The 20,882-nt window shown below is 47.8% G+C and overlaps 1 protein-coding gene across 2 annotated transcripts in view; it reads left to right on the top strand.

Moving 5' to 3' along the window:
* The window catches only part of PLTP (phospholipid transfer protein), a 213,630-nt gene that overhangs the window by 117,742 nt on the left and 75,006 nt on the right, over nt 1-20,882 (top strand). For both annotated transcript variants that reach the window (XM_069651239.1, XM_069651240.1), the window contains exons 3-7: nt 412-511; nt 15,076-15,204; nt 16,969-17,124; nt 18,601-18,664; nt 20,753-20,816. In XM_069651239.1, coding sequence (XP_069507340.1) covers nt 412-511; nt 15,076-15,204; nt 16,969-17,124; nt 18,601-18,664; nt 20,753-20,816 — 513 coding nt within the window. The remainder of the gene's footprint in view (nt 1-411; nt 512-15,075; nt 15,205-16,968; nt 17,125-18,600; nt 18,665-20,752; nt 20,817-20,882) is intronic.

The following is a 20,882-nucleotide window of genomic DNA, read 5'->3' as shown; positions in this document are numbered from 1 at the left end:
GGGTTGTGACAGTTAGTGCAAGGCACCACATCTCAGAGTTCTGACAGGAGAGGCAGGACTGGCCTAGTGCTGGACTGTCGTGGGCTGTGGCAAGAGGTGCATTACGTTGGTTCTGAGTGGGCTGTGACGCCAGACGCACAAGAGGTGCATTACGTTGGTTCTGAGTGGGCTGTGACGCCAGACGCACGCCTGCCAAAGGCTTTGTGATGTAGTACGGTGCTTTCCCTGACTTTGCAGCAAGGCTGAATCTAATTAAAAACATTATTCTGTGAACTCTGTGTCTGTGGCCGATAATCTGAGTGCGTAGGGGTGATGAGTGATTGTAAACTCAAGACACCACTCTCGTGACTTCTTTCCTCCCCCACCAGAGCGATTCCTAGAAAATCATGTTTTGTCTGCTTGTTTTCACAGTGAAACAGGAAGGCCTGAAGTTTGTGGAGCAGGAGCTGGAGAACATCGTCATCCCGGATCTGTCAGGCAGCGAGGGGAAATTCCACTACACCATCAACAAGTGAGTCAGAAGGCCTCACCGCATCAGCTGCCGCCGCCTGGGGCAGGGCTGCACCAAACAATAAGCAAAGCTTTAAACGCGAACCCTAAAATCGCAAGATCGTTCAGAGAGTTTTGCGCTCTCCTCAGACATCTGCTTTCAACCTGCACAATACATTTTCGAATCCAGACGGGAACTATTCGGCCACGTATCTTTTATTAGTTCAGTCATTAAGCGCTAAAATAGTACAACAAACCTGAAGGCTACCTGGGCGGGGGTTGAAGAGGTGGAAGTAAACATTGGCCTAGGTGGCTCCCTGCCAAGTTTCCCGCTGCCATGCGTGGCGCCGCAAGCCAGTCCTGTTTTATGTGTCCAATTGGATGCTGAAACTTGTAGTTTTGTTTTTCCCATTTCGGCCCAGCAAACCATGCAAAAGAAATCCCCACCAAAAAAAAACAAAGGACTGGCTCAAAGGTTCCAAAAGGAACTGGGAAAATTGGGAGCTAAGGCAAGGACCTGCCCAGCGGAAGCCCCAGTGTGCTCCAGCAGGTGCCCCTCCCTACCTGGAGGGAAAGATCTATTGGGCCGGGGTACCCCTGGGTGCCTGCCTCCCATGCACGTTGGCTGTCCCCTTGCCCATTGGAGGTCTCAGCACGTCCCAGCGAAGGCCCCGTCCCTCCACAGAGGGAAAAGCTCTGACATGCGCTAGTAAGAGCTCCCAGACAGCTAGGGGTGCTGACCCCTCTCTTGTGCGCCTGCCTCGCATGCGGGTCGACTGCCCCACTGCCCAGTGGCGGTCCCAGGCTGCCCCGGCAGTGTCCCCATCCAACCCTGGAGGGAAAAGCACTAACGTGCCCTGCCCCTTGGGTACCGGCCTTGCACGTAGGACGACCATCCCCCTGTCTAGCAACGGAGTCAGGGTGCCCCGTGGGGCCACATTCCTCCAGGAGGAAAATCTCTACTGTGCCCCGGCCAGAGCTCCAAGGTGGCTGGGTGTGCTGCCACCTCCCTTGGGACCCTGCTCCGCACGTGGGCCGACCGTCTGCCTGCCCAGCGACAGACCACAGGTGCCCTGGTAGGGTCCCGGTCCCTCCCTGGCGGGAAAAGCTCTATCGCCCTCTCCCCTGGCCAGAGCTCTAGGACAGACGGGGTGCTGGCCCCCCCTTTGGGTGCCTGCATTGCACGTGAATTGACTGTTTCCCTGCCCAGCTGAAGTCCAAAGGGGCCTGGTGTTCCTTTGCCAGAACACCAGGGGCCCTTCCTGCCTGGGCAGATTGGAATGCATTGTACTACCAGATGACCGCTCTCCGAGCCCGGCCCTCTGGTAGTTAACCATAGTGATGAATGGAAGAGCAAGATGTCCGGCCTCCTCTGGAAGTCCAGATGGCCTCCAATTTGACATTTTTCTCGGTTTGGTCTATAAGGAGGCTGTACACATGTTCCCAGACCTCCCCCTCTGTCACCCAGGGTACACAGATTACAAAAAAGCTTTTTTGTTTTCCTTTTATTAACAGGTTCACATCGCATCTGACACCCTAATCCCAGAATACAAAAACTAGCAGAAGTTGTCAAATTTATCAACAAGCCACAATCAGTTATCCTGGATGACGCAAAACCTTCTTTGATCCTGTTCTCCCTCCATGACACCGCCGCTGTGAGCCCGCTGGGATCCATGCCCTCATATGCATGCTGGTTTCAACAAATCTGAACACAACATAACGACCCTCTGCACATACAAGCACGTTAAATACTAGTCTTTTCCTGCAACATGAGCAGTTTAAGTCCTCCAGCTCCCAGTGATCACTCTGTCAGAGCTACCCTGGGACCATCCTGCCTCACCCCCTCCAATTCAGTATTAGAAGCTTCTCGGGTGGTCAAAAAAGATCGGACAGGGTCCCATATATCACCTGGTCGATCGGTCCCCAGCAGCAAGTTACAGTAATCATGCGCAACATCACACCACCATGCCATGTCCCGCAGCTAGGTGTCTACCTTCGGTGCCACAGGGCTAGACCATAACCTCAGAATACATCTAGCAGCCAGAATCATGTAAATCGATACCAGTTTCCTCCCCCCCTTTGGGAAGCTCAGGGAGCCATCCAAACAGACAGCAAGTGATTTTCAATGGCACAACATGGTGCACCATTCTTCCTTTTTTTCCCGCCACCTGCCTCCAGAAAGATGGCAGAGCTGGGCAATCCCATAAAACATGGATAAATCCCACTAGCAGCGACGGCACTTACCATCCGCAGCATTATCAAATTTCTTTTGTACAAGTGGAGACAGATAGGCCTGATGAAGTATTTTAAACTGTATCGGCTTGAATTGTGCACTGATCACCACCTTCTTAGTATACATACACATATTGCACCATCTAGTATCCTCCAGGTCCCACCCCAAATCCCCAGCCCATATCAATCTGGATGTAAGCCCCCTCTAGGAGCCAGACTCAGCCCCAATGCGATAGATTGTAGGAACCACTCTGCCAGCATTCGCTGAGTTAATCAGGTACTTAAAAAGTGCACACATCTGTGGCTCTGCCGGGAACCCTGGGGACCATGCTTTAAAAGCTTCACGCAGCCTAAAGTATTGAAATGCCAGACCAAACCGTCCCTGCAATTTGGCCTTTACTAGATCCCAGGACACAAAAGTCCCATCCACATAGAAATCGAACATGTTGATACCCCAGCCCAACCACTCCCCTCTAATGACCCCATCACACCTTGGAGCAATACATTGGATATCCCACACTGCTAACTCTGGAGTGCACAGGCATTGCACTCACAGTTTTGAACACCGTAGGCACCACGCTTGGCCAGTGCATGAAACCGGGTCGAACAAGCATCTGTCCAAGACCTTCATACACACTAGTGCCCTGTAAGGAATAAGGCTTTACTGATTGCTTTTCCACACGCACATGAGGAGATGGCAGCAAACCCGGCATCCAGTACAACACAAACGAGACCTTAGCCGCCAGGTAATGAAGCTCCATGTCAAGCACATTTAGGCCCCCCTGTTCCCAAGAGCCAGCTAGTACCTCCCGCCAAAGCCTAGGGGAGTTTGGGCCCCACACCAGTTTAAAAAGAAGTGTCCGCATGTCATTGAGACCCAGGCCACACCGGAATGTTAAGGAATAAATACAACAATTTAGGGAGGACCACTTCACTATTTTTATAATAGCTGCCTTCCCCATAAAAGAAATAGGCAGCGTGGCCTACCTCTCGATATTCCTCCGCAACAGTTCAAGGTAAGCCTGTGATTATCCCTATAACGTGTGGCCCCGTCCTGCTGATCTCAACCCCTAGATATTTAACAGGTTTCAGTTCTCAGCAGAACCCCCCCAATCCGGTCAGGCACTTGATAGCCTCGTTCAAGGGAAACAGTATAGTTTTGGACCAATTAACCTGCAAGCCAGATATGTTACCAAAGGAATCAACCTCCTCTGACAGGGGTTTCATGTTCCTCTCAGGGTCCTTCACATACAGAAACACACCATCAGCATACAGGGAAATCCGTTCCCTAACCCTGCCCAACGATAGCCCTCTATGCTTTTGCAGTGACCGCAATCGAACTGCCTGTGGCTCCATAGCAACTGCAAACAGCAGCAGGGGCAACGGACACCCGTACCGTGTCCCACGCCCCAATGGAAAAAATTCAGAATGCACACCGAAAAGCCCAATCCGTATAAATCACTTCTGAATATAAAACCTTAACACACTGGATGTAGTGAGGTGGAAACCCAATTTTCCCCAAACAAGTACTCCCACGCTTCTGAGTCAAACGCCTTTTCCGTGTCCCATAAAGCCCCAACCGCCTGAACCTCGGGGTCTATCTGCACTAGTACAGCAAACAACCTCCTTAAGTTCAACTTGGTACAGCCCCTGGGATTAAACCCTGACTGGTCGAGGTGCACGATAGAAGAAAGGTATGGAAGCAGCCAGTCAGCAAAGATTTTAGCAAATATTTTTGTATCCAGATTAAGTAAGGAGAGATATGCCATAGGAGGCACACTCCAACAGATCCTTGCCTGGTTTCCAGGGCAGTGTTATAACGCCCTCCCACATCCTCGGGGGTAGCGCGCTGACCTATAGTGCCTCCTGCCACACCCGAAGAAGTTACTGTGCCATGGTCAGCCCAAATTCTTTATAAAACTCTGACGTGATCCCGTCTGAACCCAGAGATTTAGAGGTCGGGAGCGCTCTAATTGCCTTCAAGATCTCTTCAATCGAAATGGGGGCCCCCAATATGTCCTTAGCACCCTCTTCTAAGCTAGCCATTCCAGCATCTACCACAGCCTACATATGTTCTGGATCTAACCAACCCTGAGACGCACATAAATTCTCACAGAACCCCTTGAATTCTTCCAGAATCGTCCCAGGCTCCAATGAGGATTTTGGCTCCATGACACTCCCCATACGCCTGCACCTTGCGCATTTTAGCATGATTGTTATGGCCCCCTCACATTCCAGCTAAGGAGGGTCCCCCCTCCCCCTGTGGTCACTGTATCAGCAGCACCCAGTGGACCATTTGTCTTATACCATGACATGTGTACCACAACCAACTCGCCCAGCGGGGCACATAATGTGAACCATTTTAAACATCCCTACCCACCCCACCCGGACCCACCCACTGCAACTTGCCCCCAGGCCTCCACCCTCACTCCCAGTGCCCAACCCCAACCAGCAGTGACATCCCCCACACCCTTCCCCCAACTAACCCAACACCTCCCACCTGGGCACCTGGGGAGGCCAGACTCACTGACTTTGTTGGCCCAATCACTGCAAGCAGCCTCCCACCTCGTTACATAACCAGAAGAAAAAAACAACAACAAAAGTGCTCAATAAGGCTGATGATGGTCAATCTGGCTGATGATGCTGCAGAACTGCTATGTGCTGTACTTATTAATAGCAATGGAAGGAGGCGTGTGCTGCAAAATTGGCAATTCATGCTGTAATTACGTACCTCACAATGCCGCAGACGATGGATCCCTAATGCAAATAATAGGGGCCCTGCACACTCTCGGGACCCACATGCAAACAGAATCTGGCATCCAAAGAAGCAATTGGTTCAACAACCTTTTTTCCTGGGCACCATCATGGATGGGAGCCATCGTGAAGATATTAGTTCCAGTGATCGTATTCGTACTGGTGATCTTCTGTACCTGCCAACTGGGACTTCGATGTTGTGCTAAAGCAATGCCTAGCAGTACAATGATGATGGTTTCAATTGGGGTATGTGGGGGTTATCATGGTACAAAAGACAGTGCAGTACAAACAGATGGCCCTGACAACCCCCCCAGGCTCCATTACTAATCCTCTGCCAGACCCCGAGAGCTATGTAGAACACTGGGTTGACCTAGCAGGCGATGGGGAATGTGTGTATATATATATATATATATATATATATATATATATATATATATATATATATATATGGAAAAAGGAGAGAGAGGCACTGTCTAGTAGGGTGGACTACTGAAAGTGGGGTCACTTTCAGTATTTAAAAACCATTTTAATCATCATAAATTATAACATCAAAATATCATACATTACATTCCTGAAATTCGTAAAAACAACACCTAAAATGTGAAAGTGGGTCAAAGAAACATAAACAAACTGCCACTTCCGGGGCCAGGGTATTTGAAACAGCTTTCAATTGTGACACGTGTTGACCTCTGTTTTTTATATAATTTCAATAAAACCTTTAGTATAACATTTGATAGTTAACTGCATCCATTTGTAACTGCATTTCCATTATACAGTATCATTTCCCTACATGTTTCTGTTCATTTGGGTGATCAATCCAGAACATTCATCAGGAGTGGGAACCTGGTTGTTACACTGGCATTCAAACTGCTAGTGTGTTGATTGTATAAATTGGTGTGATGTGTCGTCCAACCTTATCGGACAAAACAAAGACAGAAACTGGAACCAGTGTCTATTACTCTAAGTGCCAGTAATACTCTAACAGTGAGTGTATCACCCATTCAGGGTTAAATTAATTACCTCTGTAGGTGATTATTAGAGGGCGATCCCGTTCATCTGAACGTGGGGAGGAGATATAATTCATCCTTCCTTCTACCTAATTAATGGAAAAGCATAAAGAAATTATGCTTTTAGATATCGCTAAAAACCATCACCAAAATAACGTACTTTTCATCGTGGCGTGCACAGGTATGCAGTCCCTCTTGTGCAGACTGGTCCTCAGTTCAGGGCTTAAAGTCCTGAGTCACTCACCTCTCTTGTGGAGGATCTAGATTCAGATGTAAGGGTTCACATGTCCAAATCAAATATGCATTGCTTTGGTTTGAGTGGTACCCGTAGCAAGAACAGTGTAGATTGCCTAGGGCAAGAGGATATGATGGTTAGGCCTCCTGTTCTGTGTAATAACTTGTGTGTACAAGTACTGAGGCATAGAGGGAACACATTAAATACCTTAGTGATGCCCGCGATCCGAGTCAGCCAACGTGGGCATTTTCCAAATAATCTGCCAAAATCTGCTCGATCTGTGGTATTTCTACAGCGGAGGAGACAAATATACAGATTTCAATTCTTGTGGATAGTGTCATATAGATACTTACATCCAAATACAGCGTGCTGTCTGATTCGCCGAGTCTTACCAGCGTTTTTGCAACTCTGCACGTGAGGCCCCCTGTTGCAGGGTACGGCTGCTGTCTCATCGCACTGCCGGCATCTCAGCGTGTTGGCAACTGTAGCCGTGGTAACGGGTATGTTTAAGGGCATATTAGTCCTTCCACTATTTTGCTAGCGCTCATTGAGTGCCAGCGCTCCATCTTTGAATGGTAGACCTGGTTGTATTGTCTAGTGATGCCACATGTAAAAGGTAGAACACTAGCTCTTGTTCAAAAGGAAGCCTCATTCAGATATAGTAAGTATGATCCGGCACAATGTCTTCATATGAATATATGTTAAACCTCTGTGGTGTTCCGCATGGGCCTAAGTTAAACTACCTAGTACATAGTGTCCTGCACCCTACTACATATAGTCACGTGTACTCTGTGTTTATCAAGTAATCTAGTAGAGTGACGACTCACATGTTAATGGAGAACCAGTACTAGTACTTGTATAGCGTCCCAGATTTATTTTGTCAGTGCATATATGTCGAAATATGTAAAGGGGAGGTTATTAGGACAAGTTATACATCCTGGCACAATAAAGGTAATTAGTTTAGAGGTCATGAATAGAACCGATTTTTCAACCCATTCGTGCTTTTTTTTACTAGTATACGGCTACTCTGCCCATAATCTGCAATCCAGGTTTCCCATTCACATTCATCCTTTAATCTAAACAGTTAGGCCTAGTCACATATTAGCATTCTGAGTCAACAGTGCATAATGCACCTGGATGGCATTGCAAAATACCCCTGGGGCCTAGGTCTAGGATATAACAATGGGTGTTGTGTTTTTATAATACCCTGATCTCCCCAGTGTACCACCGAGCTAGATTCACTACACAATACAGGGAATTATGAAAACGCAACACCGATTGTTATATCCTAGACCTAGGCCCCAGGGGGATTTTGCAATGCCATACATTAGGCCACAGATGAGGTGTGCTGCAAGTTGCATCCTTTATTGGCAACTACAGAGCCCAGCACCTGATGACACCGTGAGAAGACCCCCATGTGGAAGAAGATGGACAGGAGGAGCTCGGACAAATGGCCTGGCCTCTCTTATGGAGCAGGTTGCCTATGTATAAGGTCACACCAACCAGCCATTCGGATTTACAACTTATGTAACCTACGTCACTGATGATGCTCTGCTCCCTTTTATCGTGTTAATTGTCTTGAGTTCTTTGCTATTGCGTACTTATCTTTTAAGAGGATAAACCTTGTACTCCTTGCAAGAGGTGTGCTGGGCCTTTTCACTAGTGGGTTGTATTTCTATTGGTGTGAGCATGGAGGGGCTTCTCTACATGTCCCTCCCTGGAGGAAAAAGCTCTATTCCTTACCGGCCAGAGCTCCAGGACGGCCAGGGGTGCCGCCCCTCACTTGGGCACCTGCCTCACACGTTGGTTAACCGTCCGCCTGCCCAGTGGCAGTCCCAGGAGACACTGGCAGGGGCCCGCCCCTCCCTGGAGGGAAAAGCTTAAACGTGCCCTGGTCAGTGCTCCAGGATGGCCAGGGGTGCTGCCCCCTCCCTTGGGATCCTGCTTCGCAAGTAGGTCAACCGTCCACCTACCCAGCAGCGGACCCGGAGCTCCGTGGCGGTGTCCGGTCCCTCCCTGGAGGTAAAACCTCTATTATTCCCCTGCCAGAGCTCCAGAATGTCCGGGGGTGCTGCCCCCTCCCTTGGGCACCTGTCTTGACTTAGGTTTCTCCACCTAGCAGCAGTTCCGGGGCTCCCGGGCTGCGTCCCCATCCCTCCCTGGAGGGAAAAGCGGCAACGCACACCGGCCAGAGCTCTGATATGGCTGGGGGTGCTGTCTGCTCCCATGGGCACCTTCCTCCAGGGGTGCGCCCAGGGAGTGGCCTGGGGTGGCACATGCTACACCAGGAATCTGATTGGATACCCCAGGCGTCACCTGATTATCCTAACCTATGATAATTTTCTGTGTGTACGCTCATACTTCATGCCACCCCTGCATAAGTCAGTGCCCCACTTGTGCCACCCCAGTCAAAAGAGTCAGGACATGTCACTGCCTGCCTTGCACGCAGGTCATCCATCCCCCTGCCCAGCAGCGATCCCAGGTTGCCCTGGCGGGGTCCCTGTCCCTCCTTGGAAGGAAATGCTCTAACACGCGCCAGCCAGAGCTCCAGGACAGCCGGGCATGTTGCCTCCCTTTGGGAACCTGCGTTGCACATGGATTGTCCGTCCGCATCCCCAGCAGCAGACCTGGGGTGCTCTGGTGGGTTCCTCAGCCTTCCCTGTAGGAAAAAGCTCTAATGTGCCCTGGCTAGAGCTCCAGCATGGTTGGGGATGCAGCCCCCTCCCTAGGGCACCTGCCTCGCATGTAGGTCAACTGTATGCCTGACCAGCCCAAAGGCAGACCTGGGGCACCCCGTGGGGTCCTATCCCTCCCTGGATGGAGAAGCTCTAACGCGCTCCAGACAGAGCTCCAGGACGGCCGGGGTTGCTGGCCCACATGGAGCAATCATCTGCCTCCCTGGCAGAGGACCCGGGCACCCCGGCGTGGTCCCAGTCCCTCCCTGGAAAATAGCCAGGGATGTTGGCCCTTTCTTGGGTGACTGCCTTGCACTTGGGTTGACCGCCCCCCTGGCGAGCTGAAGTCCAAGCAAGCCTGCTGTCCTTTTTCCATGGCTCCAGGGGCCCTTCCCGTCTGTGCCCATTGGAATGCATTACTACCAGTTGGCACTTTTGTAAATATTGTCATAGGGCTTAGCACACCTAATTTTAGTGAATAAGAATTAGTATTACTCAAGAGAATGTTAATAGTGTTCAGGGTGCAAGGGAGAAATATGTAACTGTGGAATCGAAAGTCACTCTCTATAATGGAAACAAATAGTGTGTCCACAACTTATGGACACTCCCGTCACCCTGCACACCTATATATACTGAACAATGCTTCAGTCAACATTTACTCTAACGTATGTATTATTTAGATTGTTAGGTTGTTGAACAATGTTAATTGAAGATACATTTCGGCAATCTATCAAATAGTCTTTATCAAATAATACAGTCTGCTCATTTTAAAATAGTGAATCTCAGATTGATTTTACTCAATATAAACATGTAAGTCCTGATTCATGGAACGTTTTCCTATGGGATTGCACCATTATAAAACACTTCCATGAATCAGGCCCTTAGTGTTTTTGGAATAAATTACATTATAAGTGCAACACAATGTTTTTGACACTTTAGTTACAATTCAGTAAACAGTGATAATGACCTCCCGGCATGCGTGCATTTATCAGACTAAGTCCAATTGAGGTATTTGTATGCCGGTCCATCGATGCATTTAAAAAACTATGCTCAACATTTTAAAAGTGATCCATTGAGAGATGAGCAACCAGTGCAAGGGCCGCCATGTAAGGCAGACAGAAGATGCTTTGGATAATTTACAAATAAGCTTAACAGCCACCTTCACAGTGGGTTTTAAGCTTCTCAACAGATACCCAAGAAGTCCGGTATAGGGGGTGTCCGCATAGTCAAGACGAGAGTTTACCCTGGTACCGACCACCACTGCATGGGTATTATGCGGGAGTAAGGGAAGTGTGCATCTCGGTATACGTAAACAGTAGAATGAGAATCTCACATCATCAACTTCCCAGATAACTCCTACGTTTGTCATCTTCTTTGCAAAGCTAGTGGGCAAACCAACCAAGGCAGGCGATGCACAACACTCCAGTGGGTCTTTTAGAAGATGCAGATACTCACACTCTTAGACAAGTTAAGTTGGAGTTTGGTCTTAGCCAGCCACAGTTTGATCTGAGAGAGACAGGACTGGAGATGGAAAATTCTCCTGAGGGCCAGAGACCTTGAAGAACACTTACAGGTCATCTGCATAAGAGTGGAAATATGTATAAAATGTGCAAATAATGGGCAACAAGGGGGAAACATAGATATTAAACAGGAGTCCTGATAAAGGAGAACCCTGGGCAACCCTACAGTGACACCAAAAAGGAGAGTTATATAAAAGTGCCCATTTTAACAGCCTGGTATCTGTCAGAGATGTAACTCTGAAACCAGTCCAAGGAAGGGCATGAAATCCCCACTAGATTAAAAAGTCTGTCCAAAAGAATGTGACAGTCCACTGTATCAAATGCAACTGATAGATTTAGCATCCCCAGCACAGAGAGGTAGCCCTGATCTCAGTGGAGCAATAGATTGTCCCACACGGAGACCAGGGCGGTTTCAGTCCCATGCCCGGTCGGCACCCTTATTGCAGGTGATTGTTCTCGACAAAGGCCCATAGTTGTTGGGTTGCCAGTGTTGTGGAAACATAACCACAGTCTCTACCAGTGGATTGGTGAATGAACTTGAATGCAAATCAGCATAGCAGCATATACAGGATAAACAGCAACCCAACGACTAACCAGACTCGACGCAGCAACCCCCCTTTCCTCTAATCAACAATTTGTATACCCAAGAACACCCATGCCTTTCAAGGGCGAGGGAAGTTTGAGCCATAGCAAGACATTTGGAAGAAACAATGTTTTAAGTGTTTTAAGTCCAAGTGTCTCAGCATATAAGTCTTAAGCAAAGGCTGTGCTCTCATGCTCAGGAAGACATGATTAGGATGGGAGACAAACAGAGATACATTTTGAATATTTCTGTGCGGGCTATTTCTATCATTCACACACGACTCAGGGCATGCAAGTCTGCTTACCATATGGCCACTTCCTTCTGCTAAAGTTGCCTTGCCTAGGAAAGTGGCATTCTAAAACACACTTCTACATGCCAAAAGGAAAACACGTCGGAGGCGAAAACTGTGGAAGCGAGCTCCTCTAAGTACTAGGCGGTAAAGCCTTTGAGGCTAGGACATGCGCATTAGAACACAAGGCTCACACTGCAATGGCAATAAGGCACTTGTTAAACATGGCAGTTAGCATTGGCTGAGCATTACTATAACGATGCACAGTGTTAAAGGGTTGTTGACATTTTTCAAAATCCACGATTTTCCCCCACACCACTTTTTCCAGGATCTGAGGCATCCAAAGTAGTCCAGCAATGGGTTGATAGTTCCCAATTTCTTCATGGTCCAATGAGGGTTTGTTCAAGAGGGGGAGTAATAAGGACAGTTAAGCCCTGGGAAACGACCCCATGTTGAAGAGACAAATTGTCCAAAGGAGTAATACATTTAGTCAAGGTTGTAAATTGAAATTGGGCTACTAAGGCCAGCCCTACATCCGAGGTGGATCTAGTAGGCTTCAGCTTGGTTAATAAAGGAGAATGTCATTCCCGGGTACTCGTTTGAATTCGAAAACAAGTCTGGTCTCAATACCTGTGCCTAACTCCGTATATGAGTTAAGGAATCACTACGCTGGACATTTTTTGTAGATTTTATGAATTTCACCAAGAAGAAAAACAAACTAATTGGCTAGATGAGCTGAGGGAACACCATTCTGAAATAAACAAGCGGTACTGTAATTTATTTTACAATAGAGAAAGGTTTGGCAGCCTTGTATATAGCCAAACGGATCTGGTCATTGAGAAAAGTATATTTTGCTTCCTTTAGTCCTGTTTTATAAGTATGAAGTGCTTTCTGTGCTTCATGTAGATGGAAGGGGATCTTTGCTCGGTTGTTTCCTTCCTACGACATATTTGTTTGAGCGATTTTAGTGACAGTGAATACCAAGGGTTTGAGGTTTTTTGACTGCATGAGAGAAATGGGCTGCTTGATCAAGCACTGTGTGAAAGGAGGCTTGACATTAGTCAAAGAACTTGTGGACGGGGGGGCATCAAAGTTACCATGTGATAGTGCTGAGGTGATATAATCGGCCTGTTTTGTAACAAGTCCCTTTTTGACCGTTGGCCTCAGATGTGGAGCGGCACCTGGTAATGAAGGAGTGGGGAAACGTCATGATAAAGTACTGAATTGAATGATCACTTCAAGATACTGGTGGGGTCGCAATAAGGGAGAAGTCTAAGTTTCTGGAAAGGATCAAATCGAAGACAATGCGCACCACTGTGGGAGCAAGAAAGTGTGTGAGATGTTACAGCATGGCAGTATAATAATTCGGAGAGTTTCCGAGAAGCTCCATCAAGGTGAGCGTCATGCCAAATATTAAAATCGCCTCAGATCATTCCTTTATTGTTTAGAGGGGTCCCTGAGCAAAAGAAATCCTCCAACCTGGCCAAAATCCGGTTGGCTTGGCCTGGAGACTTGTAGATAAGAACTGCCCGTGCAGGATGTGAATGTGAATTTTTAAGCGCAAAGGGGCAACTTTGGTACAACTCATCCCACAATAGGAATTCAACATTGGCATATAAACATTGGATTTCCAAATTACAGCTACTCCTCTGCCCCAGTAGTTTTCTCTTTTGACCATTTAATCCAATAGCCACTCAAATTCTGTGACAAGTATTGTATCTCAGTTATATTCATTAATAAAGTCAGCAATTGCAGCAGCATTGCCGACCACCGATCTAGCATTAAGGAAAACTCTACCCTGTCCATTATCAGGATTGCAGTTAAAAATACCCAGGATACAGTAGGGTCCATTTTTATTTAAACTTCTAAGTGTAATAGAGCCTAAATTATTATTAAGTGTGAGCAGTTGGTTCCTGGAAAATTGTAGGCATCTCTTAATAACACTTGGAAAAAACAAGACAAAGGCCTCTAGAACTCTAGAAATAAGTATAACTCTAGAACCACAAAAGCTGAACAGGCACGTGGGCGCTGCAAGTGAACGCAATTCCTTGTTGGCGCATTGTCTTGAGTGGATTGAGCAGCATAACGTGCTGACCAGTGAACAGCCTGACTAGGCCTGCCACAAGTCTGCTAACGCCTGTGGTCACATGGGCTGAACTAAGCACCGTGTGTCAGCGGGCACTATGGGATTATGGGATATGTAGTTCCTTCCTGAACGTATGCACAAACGGGACTGAGGTTGGGCCTGCCTTGATCAGAGTTAAAAGCTAATAAAGAATCAGAACAGTCCAAGCATAGTAAAACCAGTATCAAACAATAGTAAAACGATCAATAATAAAAGTAAAATGCGTCATCAATGTATGCTTTGCATTTCCTAACAGGTCACAATCATCAGTTTAATGATGCCTATCAGCAGTCACAACAACGTGGCAATATAAAGCAATGGGGCACTTACACTGGTTATTTTCACCTGTATTCCTGTCAGCGCAAAGTATTTAAATCCATCTTAATATATTATCAGAATTGAAGGATTTGCTTCGGGGTGTTAACTAGAAAAGAAAATCGCCCAATAGTCTGGACAGACAGACGTTTGGATGCCATTAGCATACTGAGGGCAAGACAGACTGCCTCATCACGACTTGGGCGGTAACGCTATTAGCGCGGGCGGTATAAGCCCTACCGCCGAACTCCCCGGCGCTAATGGCGCCGGATCACGAGTTCGGCGGTAATGTAAGTCCCCATTCCCCACTGAGCCCATTCGGGAATGCCCCATTCCCCATTGGGCTAAATGGGGAATCTTCGCGCTAATACCGCCGGCGGTAATAGCGCACATTTTCGGCGGATTTCCCCCAGCTCAGAGCTGGGGCGAAATCCGCCGAAGCCCTGATTTGGCGGACCCTTAAATCCGGCGGTAATAGCGCTACCGCCGGATTTAAGGGTTACCGCCGAAGTCGTGATGAGGCCCTATTTTTTGGGTGCACCCCAACAAATGTCCCCACGGGCAGGTGTCGGGTGCAGAAGGTGAGGGCGTGACTGAGATTTGAAGTAGACAGTGTGGGAGGTGGGAGACTAGTTGCTGAATGGGATGCAGCAAGTGTTGCAAAAGAGAAGTGGTGGTGGCTGTGCCAGAAATGGGTTAGGACTAAGAGTGGTAAACCGCAGACTTGGACTAAGATTGGGCTTTTGAAACGGTTGGTTTGCGTTGAGATTTTGGGAGATAGAAGTGGGACTCTATTGAGATGGTGGTACATGTGGGCCAGTGACACTAATCTCCGCCTCTTCTCATTTCAGTGTGAAGGTGACGGAGCTGGAGCTCTCAGACTCTGACCTGCACTTTCAACCAAGTCAAAACCTTGTGTTCGATATCAGCAATGCCTCTATCAGCCTCAGCTTCCAACGCAAGTTGCTCTACTGGTTTTTGTAAGTTATTTCCTTTTATCTGAAATCTGTGCCTGCCTCAAGCAAGGGTCTGTGTAGGTTTAGAAACTCTCAAATATGTCATCCACCATCCTACATTTCCAAACCCATTCTGTGGCTACTATCACATGTTTTTCTGTGTACCAATCTCTGTACAAAATAACATGGCTGCCGGCCTTTCTTCCTCCCATGTCCACCTCAATAGCCCTTTCCTGGCTGCCATCTTTTCATACTTTCTCAACATCAACTCCCTCCATAGACCTCTCTCTACTGCCAGCAACTCTTCTTCAGCTCTTTTTGTTCCCTGGACTCATCTTCCCAAAGCATGTTTTACTTTCCTCTGCTAGTCTCTCCACACCTTTCCCCCTCTTTGTTTGATCCTCTAAATCTTCCTCATCTTTCTCCCTTTGCATATCAACAAACACGCCTTACACAGACCTCTGCCAGTGCATTTAATTGCTGCAGACTCAGCTCCACAAGGCCTTCTGCCTGCAGGACTTATCCTTCACTTGACTTTTACCGACAATCTGCAAGCGTTTTCCTTCCTTTTACTTACTTCCTTGGAGCCTAAACATGTTAACAGCTTTCTCTTACCTGGGTTTATTGATCAGAAATCCCCCAGGCCTTTCTTCTTCCTCTAACCCATCTCTCAAGCCTGTGCCCTTCTGGACACCTTAATAACACCCACATCTCAGTGGGACAAAGAGATGCTGCTTTATCAGAATGCCCGCTCTCTCGTGCTTACAATTGTCCCTCCCTTTTTCCTTTTCAAGGGTAACCACACCCTTGATGTCCAAACTGGCTCCTACCCAATGCCCTAACATTATCAACAATTAGTCATGCTTGCTCCATGATCTGCGATGTTGCAGAATGCACCCATTTCTCTCTCTGAATCCACCTTCTTCCCTTTCCACTCTACCCCTCGCATCCTCTCTACCTCCATGCGAGCCTTGTTGTTAAAGAATTCAACATCCAGCTATCCATGGTCTATTCCATGGCCCTCACACAAACCTAAAAGCTGTTCTCATTGACTAGATCCCTAGCCTTGGCTTGCCTTTGACTGCCGTCACACTGTCGCAAAGGGCTTCCCAAAAAGCTCCCCCATTTAATACAAAGAGTAAAAAACCAGATGTCCCGCCTATGCTTCAACATTTCCTGAGGAGTATATATTAGGATAAAAAGTTTAGCGTACTATGCATGAGGATTTGCAGAGAAATGGCTAAAAATATTGACAGAAATAACGTCGCCCCCCCTGCTTGACTAACGCTCCAAGCTGAAATCACAGGTTTTGCCAGACCCTACGTATCTGCTTATCAGCATTCAAGCCAATTCAATTACGGATTTCCTGGGTGTGACGGATTTAAAGACCCTTCACTGCACAGTCAACACCAAACACTGTTAAGGAAACATTCGAAAAGGATCAACCCCATATCCTTTTCGATTGTGCATAATGGACACCTGTGTGAATGCCAGTAATAATCGGGAGTAGGCCCATGCACCTTACTTCCTGTCTGGACTCAGACTGTGTGAGCTCTCTGTCAAAATAGGGGATCGTTCCCCCACGCGTCTCACCTACCCCGCCTAACTGTATGCTTGAGCTCATTTGACCAGTGTGCATGACCCCCTGCACATACCTCACACATTTTGTATTTGTGAAACGCACACCGAGGTACGAAAAAGGCGCACTGAGGTGGCCGCAAAGTGTTTTCCACTATATGAACCTCAATAAATAGCGACATCTCTGTCACGTGACCCTTTGTGCTTCAGTTACGATATAGGCACCATCAATGCCTCGGCCGAAGGGGTGAACATCAAAACACAACTACAGATGGCCAAAGATGAGGCCGGGCGACTAAAGATCTCCAACATCACCTGTGATGCCTCCGTTGCCAAGATGCAGGCCGGCTTCAGTGGCACCCTAAAGTAAGTGACTTGGAGTACATCTATTCTGTGATATACACCCTACATTTAATAAATGCATCTTCCTGTATAGTGAAATGATAAATGCCTTGGAGCTCAAGCAAATGGCTAATTGATGCAGAGGCTGGCTGCAACCACACGCTTGGGGTAGTGGCACCTTAATTCTGTGCGCCATTTCTCACCACAGGTATAGGAAAGGGTGTTGGGCTGTTGATAGTGACTTTCTGTGGTGTATAATATCTCCAGATGGCCTCAGCCATCTCCTGTAGAATTGATGGCGGTACTCACACACACACGTATGCACCCAACCATGAGCAGCGATCCTGACACATCACAGCACACATGAATGAGCTGCCTGTCTCCATGCTCATAAAGGAGATCCAGCAATGGGCAGTGGAGGCACATCAAGCTACTGTCCTGTTGTATAAGTGTTGCACCAGTGCTCTGCCGGCATTTCTGGTTACCCCTGCAGGCACACATGAATTGGGGTGGGCCCCTGCGCCACTTCTTCAAATTCAAATTGAATTCACTTAAATTCCTCAAGCCTCCGCCTGTACTACTGCTTGCCCCTTTTATCATTAATATGTGCAATCTGCAGTGCTACGCGCATATCATGTGTTCTCCTTGCATGTAGCCCTCCCTTGACTCATGATCCAGCTCTGCACTGGGTTGAAACAGGTTCCTAGTAGCCACTTCAAGCGTGTTTGTTGTCGCAATGTCTTCCTCTCCAGCAGTGGATGCTGCCCTTGCGGCCTCTGCCACCGTGGCCAGGCCCTATATAACTCCAGTCGGGCCCCAATACCACCATATAAGGTAGTGAACTATACCTCCTGAAAATGCACACAGAGGGTGCTCTGGCTAGGTCAACTCAATAATGACTTGAAGGCCACGAGGGAAGCTGATCATCAGGTCATGCACTCAACACTCCCGCGTCTCGCTGGAGATGTCAGAACGTTTCTAACCTCTCTCCCAACATTGGACAGGATGCCACCTAGGTCACTGCAACGTGTGTGCGGACAACATATGTTCAACCCCAAATCAGCCTGGACTATGAGAAATGCACCAATCACCCTGTGCCCATTCTCCCCAGCACACACACCACTGTACACTGAGACACACAAGGTGTTCGGATCAGCCTCTACAGAGAGGAGACTCTAGGCCCAGGGTGAACCAAGTGACCATATGTCTAGGTAGCCAGCCTCTGTGGAGCGGGGTGCGCGTGTTAGGTGTAGATCAGCCTCCAGGGGGCACACTGATTGGAGAGCATGCAGAAGACCTGCTTGGGTAATAAAGCAGAGACCCACCTGCCCTTCCTTTTTTAAACATCCTGTGGTAAGGTAGACCACAGCAAGAATGCTACGGCACGATGGCTGAGCTGCCACATCCACACTAAGGTTCTGGAAATCACACGATTTACAAACCACACATGACCCCCAAAGTAACGGACGAGAATACTAAGATGCTGTGTTTTGTTTACAGGAGAGTGTATGATCTGCTGGCAACTTTCATCACCACAGGGATGCGCTTCCTCCTGAACCAGCAGGTGAGTCAGAGCCACCGATTGCAGAAGATTTACAGCAAGGCTCACCAGATCATAGAACACATGAAGATAGAGATGGCGCTTCCTGTTATTAGCAGAACAATAACAAGAGCGGGGCATAGAAAAAGGCCACAATGCACCCCACTGCATGGAAACCTCCCAGCGTAGGTGGGCCCGAAGCATATCATATCATTAAACATGCACTCTAATAATGACACTGTGATGTACTCAATATGCCTTGTTTCTCCCGCACTCACGGGAGTCCATACAATTGGTTTTCATCTCAAATGTCCCCGATATTACACCCACGGGAGTCCATACAATTGGTTTTCATTTCAAATGTCCCCGATATTACACCAAAGTCTAAAATCTTACCAGACCACATGAAGCCTGTTCCTAGCTCAAAATAGAGCTATTGAAAAACAGTAATCGGACGAGATGTACCTCCAAGAAGAGCAAAGAACTCCCATCATAAATCGATTGCTAGCCTACACGTAATGATCGAGCAGTTCACACTGGAGCAAGTTGGAACAGTGACTCTGGGTGTGGAGCGGTGGAACTGAGAGTGACAGTTTAACAAGCTAGGATGCACTCAACTGTTTGGGGAGTGCTGGTGGGTGTAGGAATGCTTGCAGCAGGGGAGCATGTTCCGCCAGTGGGGAGCACTCGCATGGCCTGTGGAAACACTTGCCAAAGGCCTCAAGGTCTCTGAGCACTGAAGGCTAGAGGCACCCTGGCAAAGATGGTACACGAGAGAAGATGAGCATGTTATGAAGGCCCATTCATAGTAGGTAATATTGCAGTACATTGACTAGCACTCAAATCAATGTGTGAAACACTAATATGGTGAACATGTATCAGGCATGGCAGCAATAGTACACTGGGAAGCATGTGTACATGCCAGGCTGGAAAGCGCTTGATTCCCACCAGCTTACTATGCAAGGGTAGAGGCGCGCTCCACAGCTCAGGGAGCACTGACTGCAACCACTCTCACACGGCTGATGAGCACTGCCAGCAGGGGGCGCTGATAGAACCTTGCCAGAATGGGCCATTTCTGACAAAACTGCCGTGACATGGGGTTTCGTAACCAAAGGTTGCATTTCTGCCTGTGTTAGGCAGCCGCCTCGGTCTCAGACTAGCCTGTGGATCAAAGAGACACAGGGCTGAGAGTGGAGGTGAAAACAAAATCATGAGTGGGCCTGATATAGGCACTGAGTGATTTAAAGAGGAAGGAGGGACATGGATGGGGCTCTGAGCATGAAGTGAACAATGTGTGGAAATTGACTCATGGTGAGTCTCTCCGTACCACCGTTCTGCAAAGCAGCTTTCAGTATGGTGGTTTCACAGCATTGTATTTGCCAGCACCTGAATCACCGCATCAGAGCAGCCTCAAACCCACTCATCCTACAGTCCCTCAAAGGTGACCAACTTGGGATGACCACCATGTGCCAAATGTGCAGGAGGCAGGAATGAGGCGATGTTCATATTAGCTGCACAACATAATTCACCTGAGTGATGAGAGTGTGGAATATGACGCAAATTCTGCCTTAAGCCTGGTGCAATATTGTGCTTCCCATTCCACCTCTGAAGACCTACACCTAAAATGATCAACACGCACTCTAAAAGTGATCAGTACTGTTGCCTGCGCCTATGGTGATTGAAATGTCCTCTCCAAGCCATCTGTACTATCACCTACATCTTCTGTGGTGTAGCACTATGTATCCTACCTATTATATCCTTTCTGCTTAGGGTGATCAAAAGTGGTATCTGTGCTGGCCTGTACAATTGGTGTGATCAGCAAAGCTCTCACCAGCCCAGTAGAAGAGTTTCCTAAATACCTTTTCATCAAAACCTCTCCATTACTGATGTAGATGGTCTCCTATACAGGCTATCCGTTTAACCACCTGTGCATCTCTCACTGCACCTGTAGTAAAGTTGATGCCTGCCTGTCCTGCCCCATGGTCATATGGTGTAAGAAATATAACAGCAAGTAGAGACATTAGCCAATCCTATTCCAGGTATTGTGATATTTTGTCTGTCCCACTTAGGCTCCATTGTAACATGCCTCCATGGCGCTTGTTACCGTTTCAGATTTGCCCTGTTCTAAACCACGCCGGCCTAGTGCTGCTCAACTCCCTGCTGGACACTGTACCTGGTAAGTCTTGATGCTGCCCTCTGTACAAGACTCTGTAAAGATGCCCTGGACTGTGTGTTCATGCCT

This window comes from Ambystoma mexicanum, chromosome 3p (genome assembly GCF_040938575.1).
Source record: "Ambystoma mexicanum isolate Mex_15411 chromosome 3p, UKY_AmexF1_1, whole genome shotgun sequence".
Classification (NCBI taxonomy): domain Eukaryota; kingdom Metazoa; phylum Chordata; class Amphibia; order Caudata; family Ambystomatidae; genus Ambystoma; species Ambystoma mexicanum.
The sequence above is the reverse complement of the archived record's forward strand: the minus strand, read 5'-3'. Positions and strand labels throughout refer to the sequence as shown.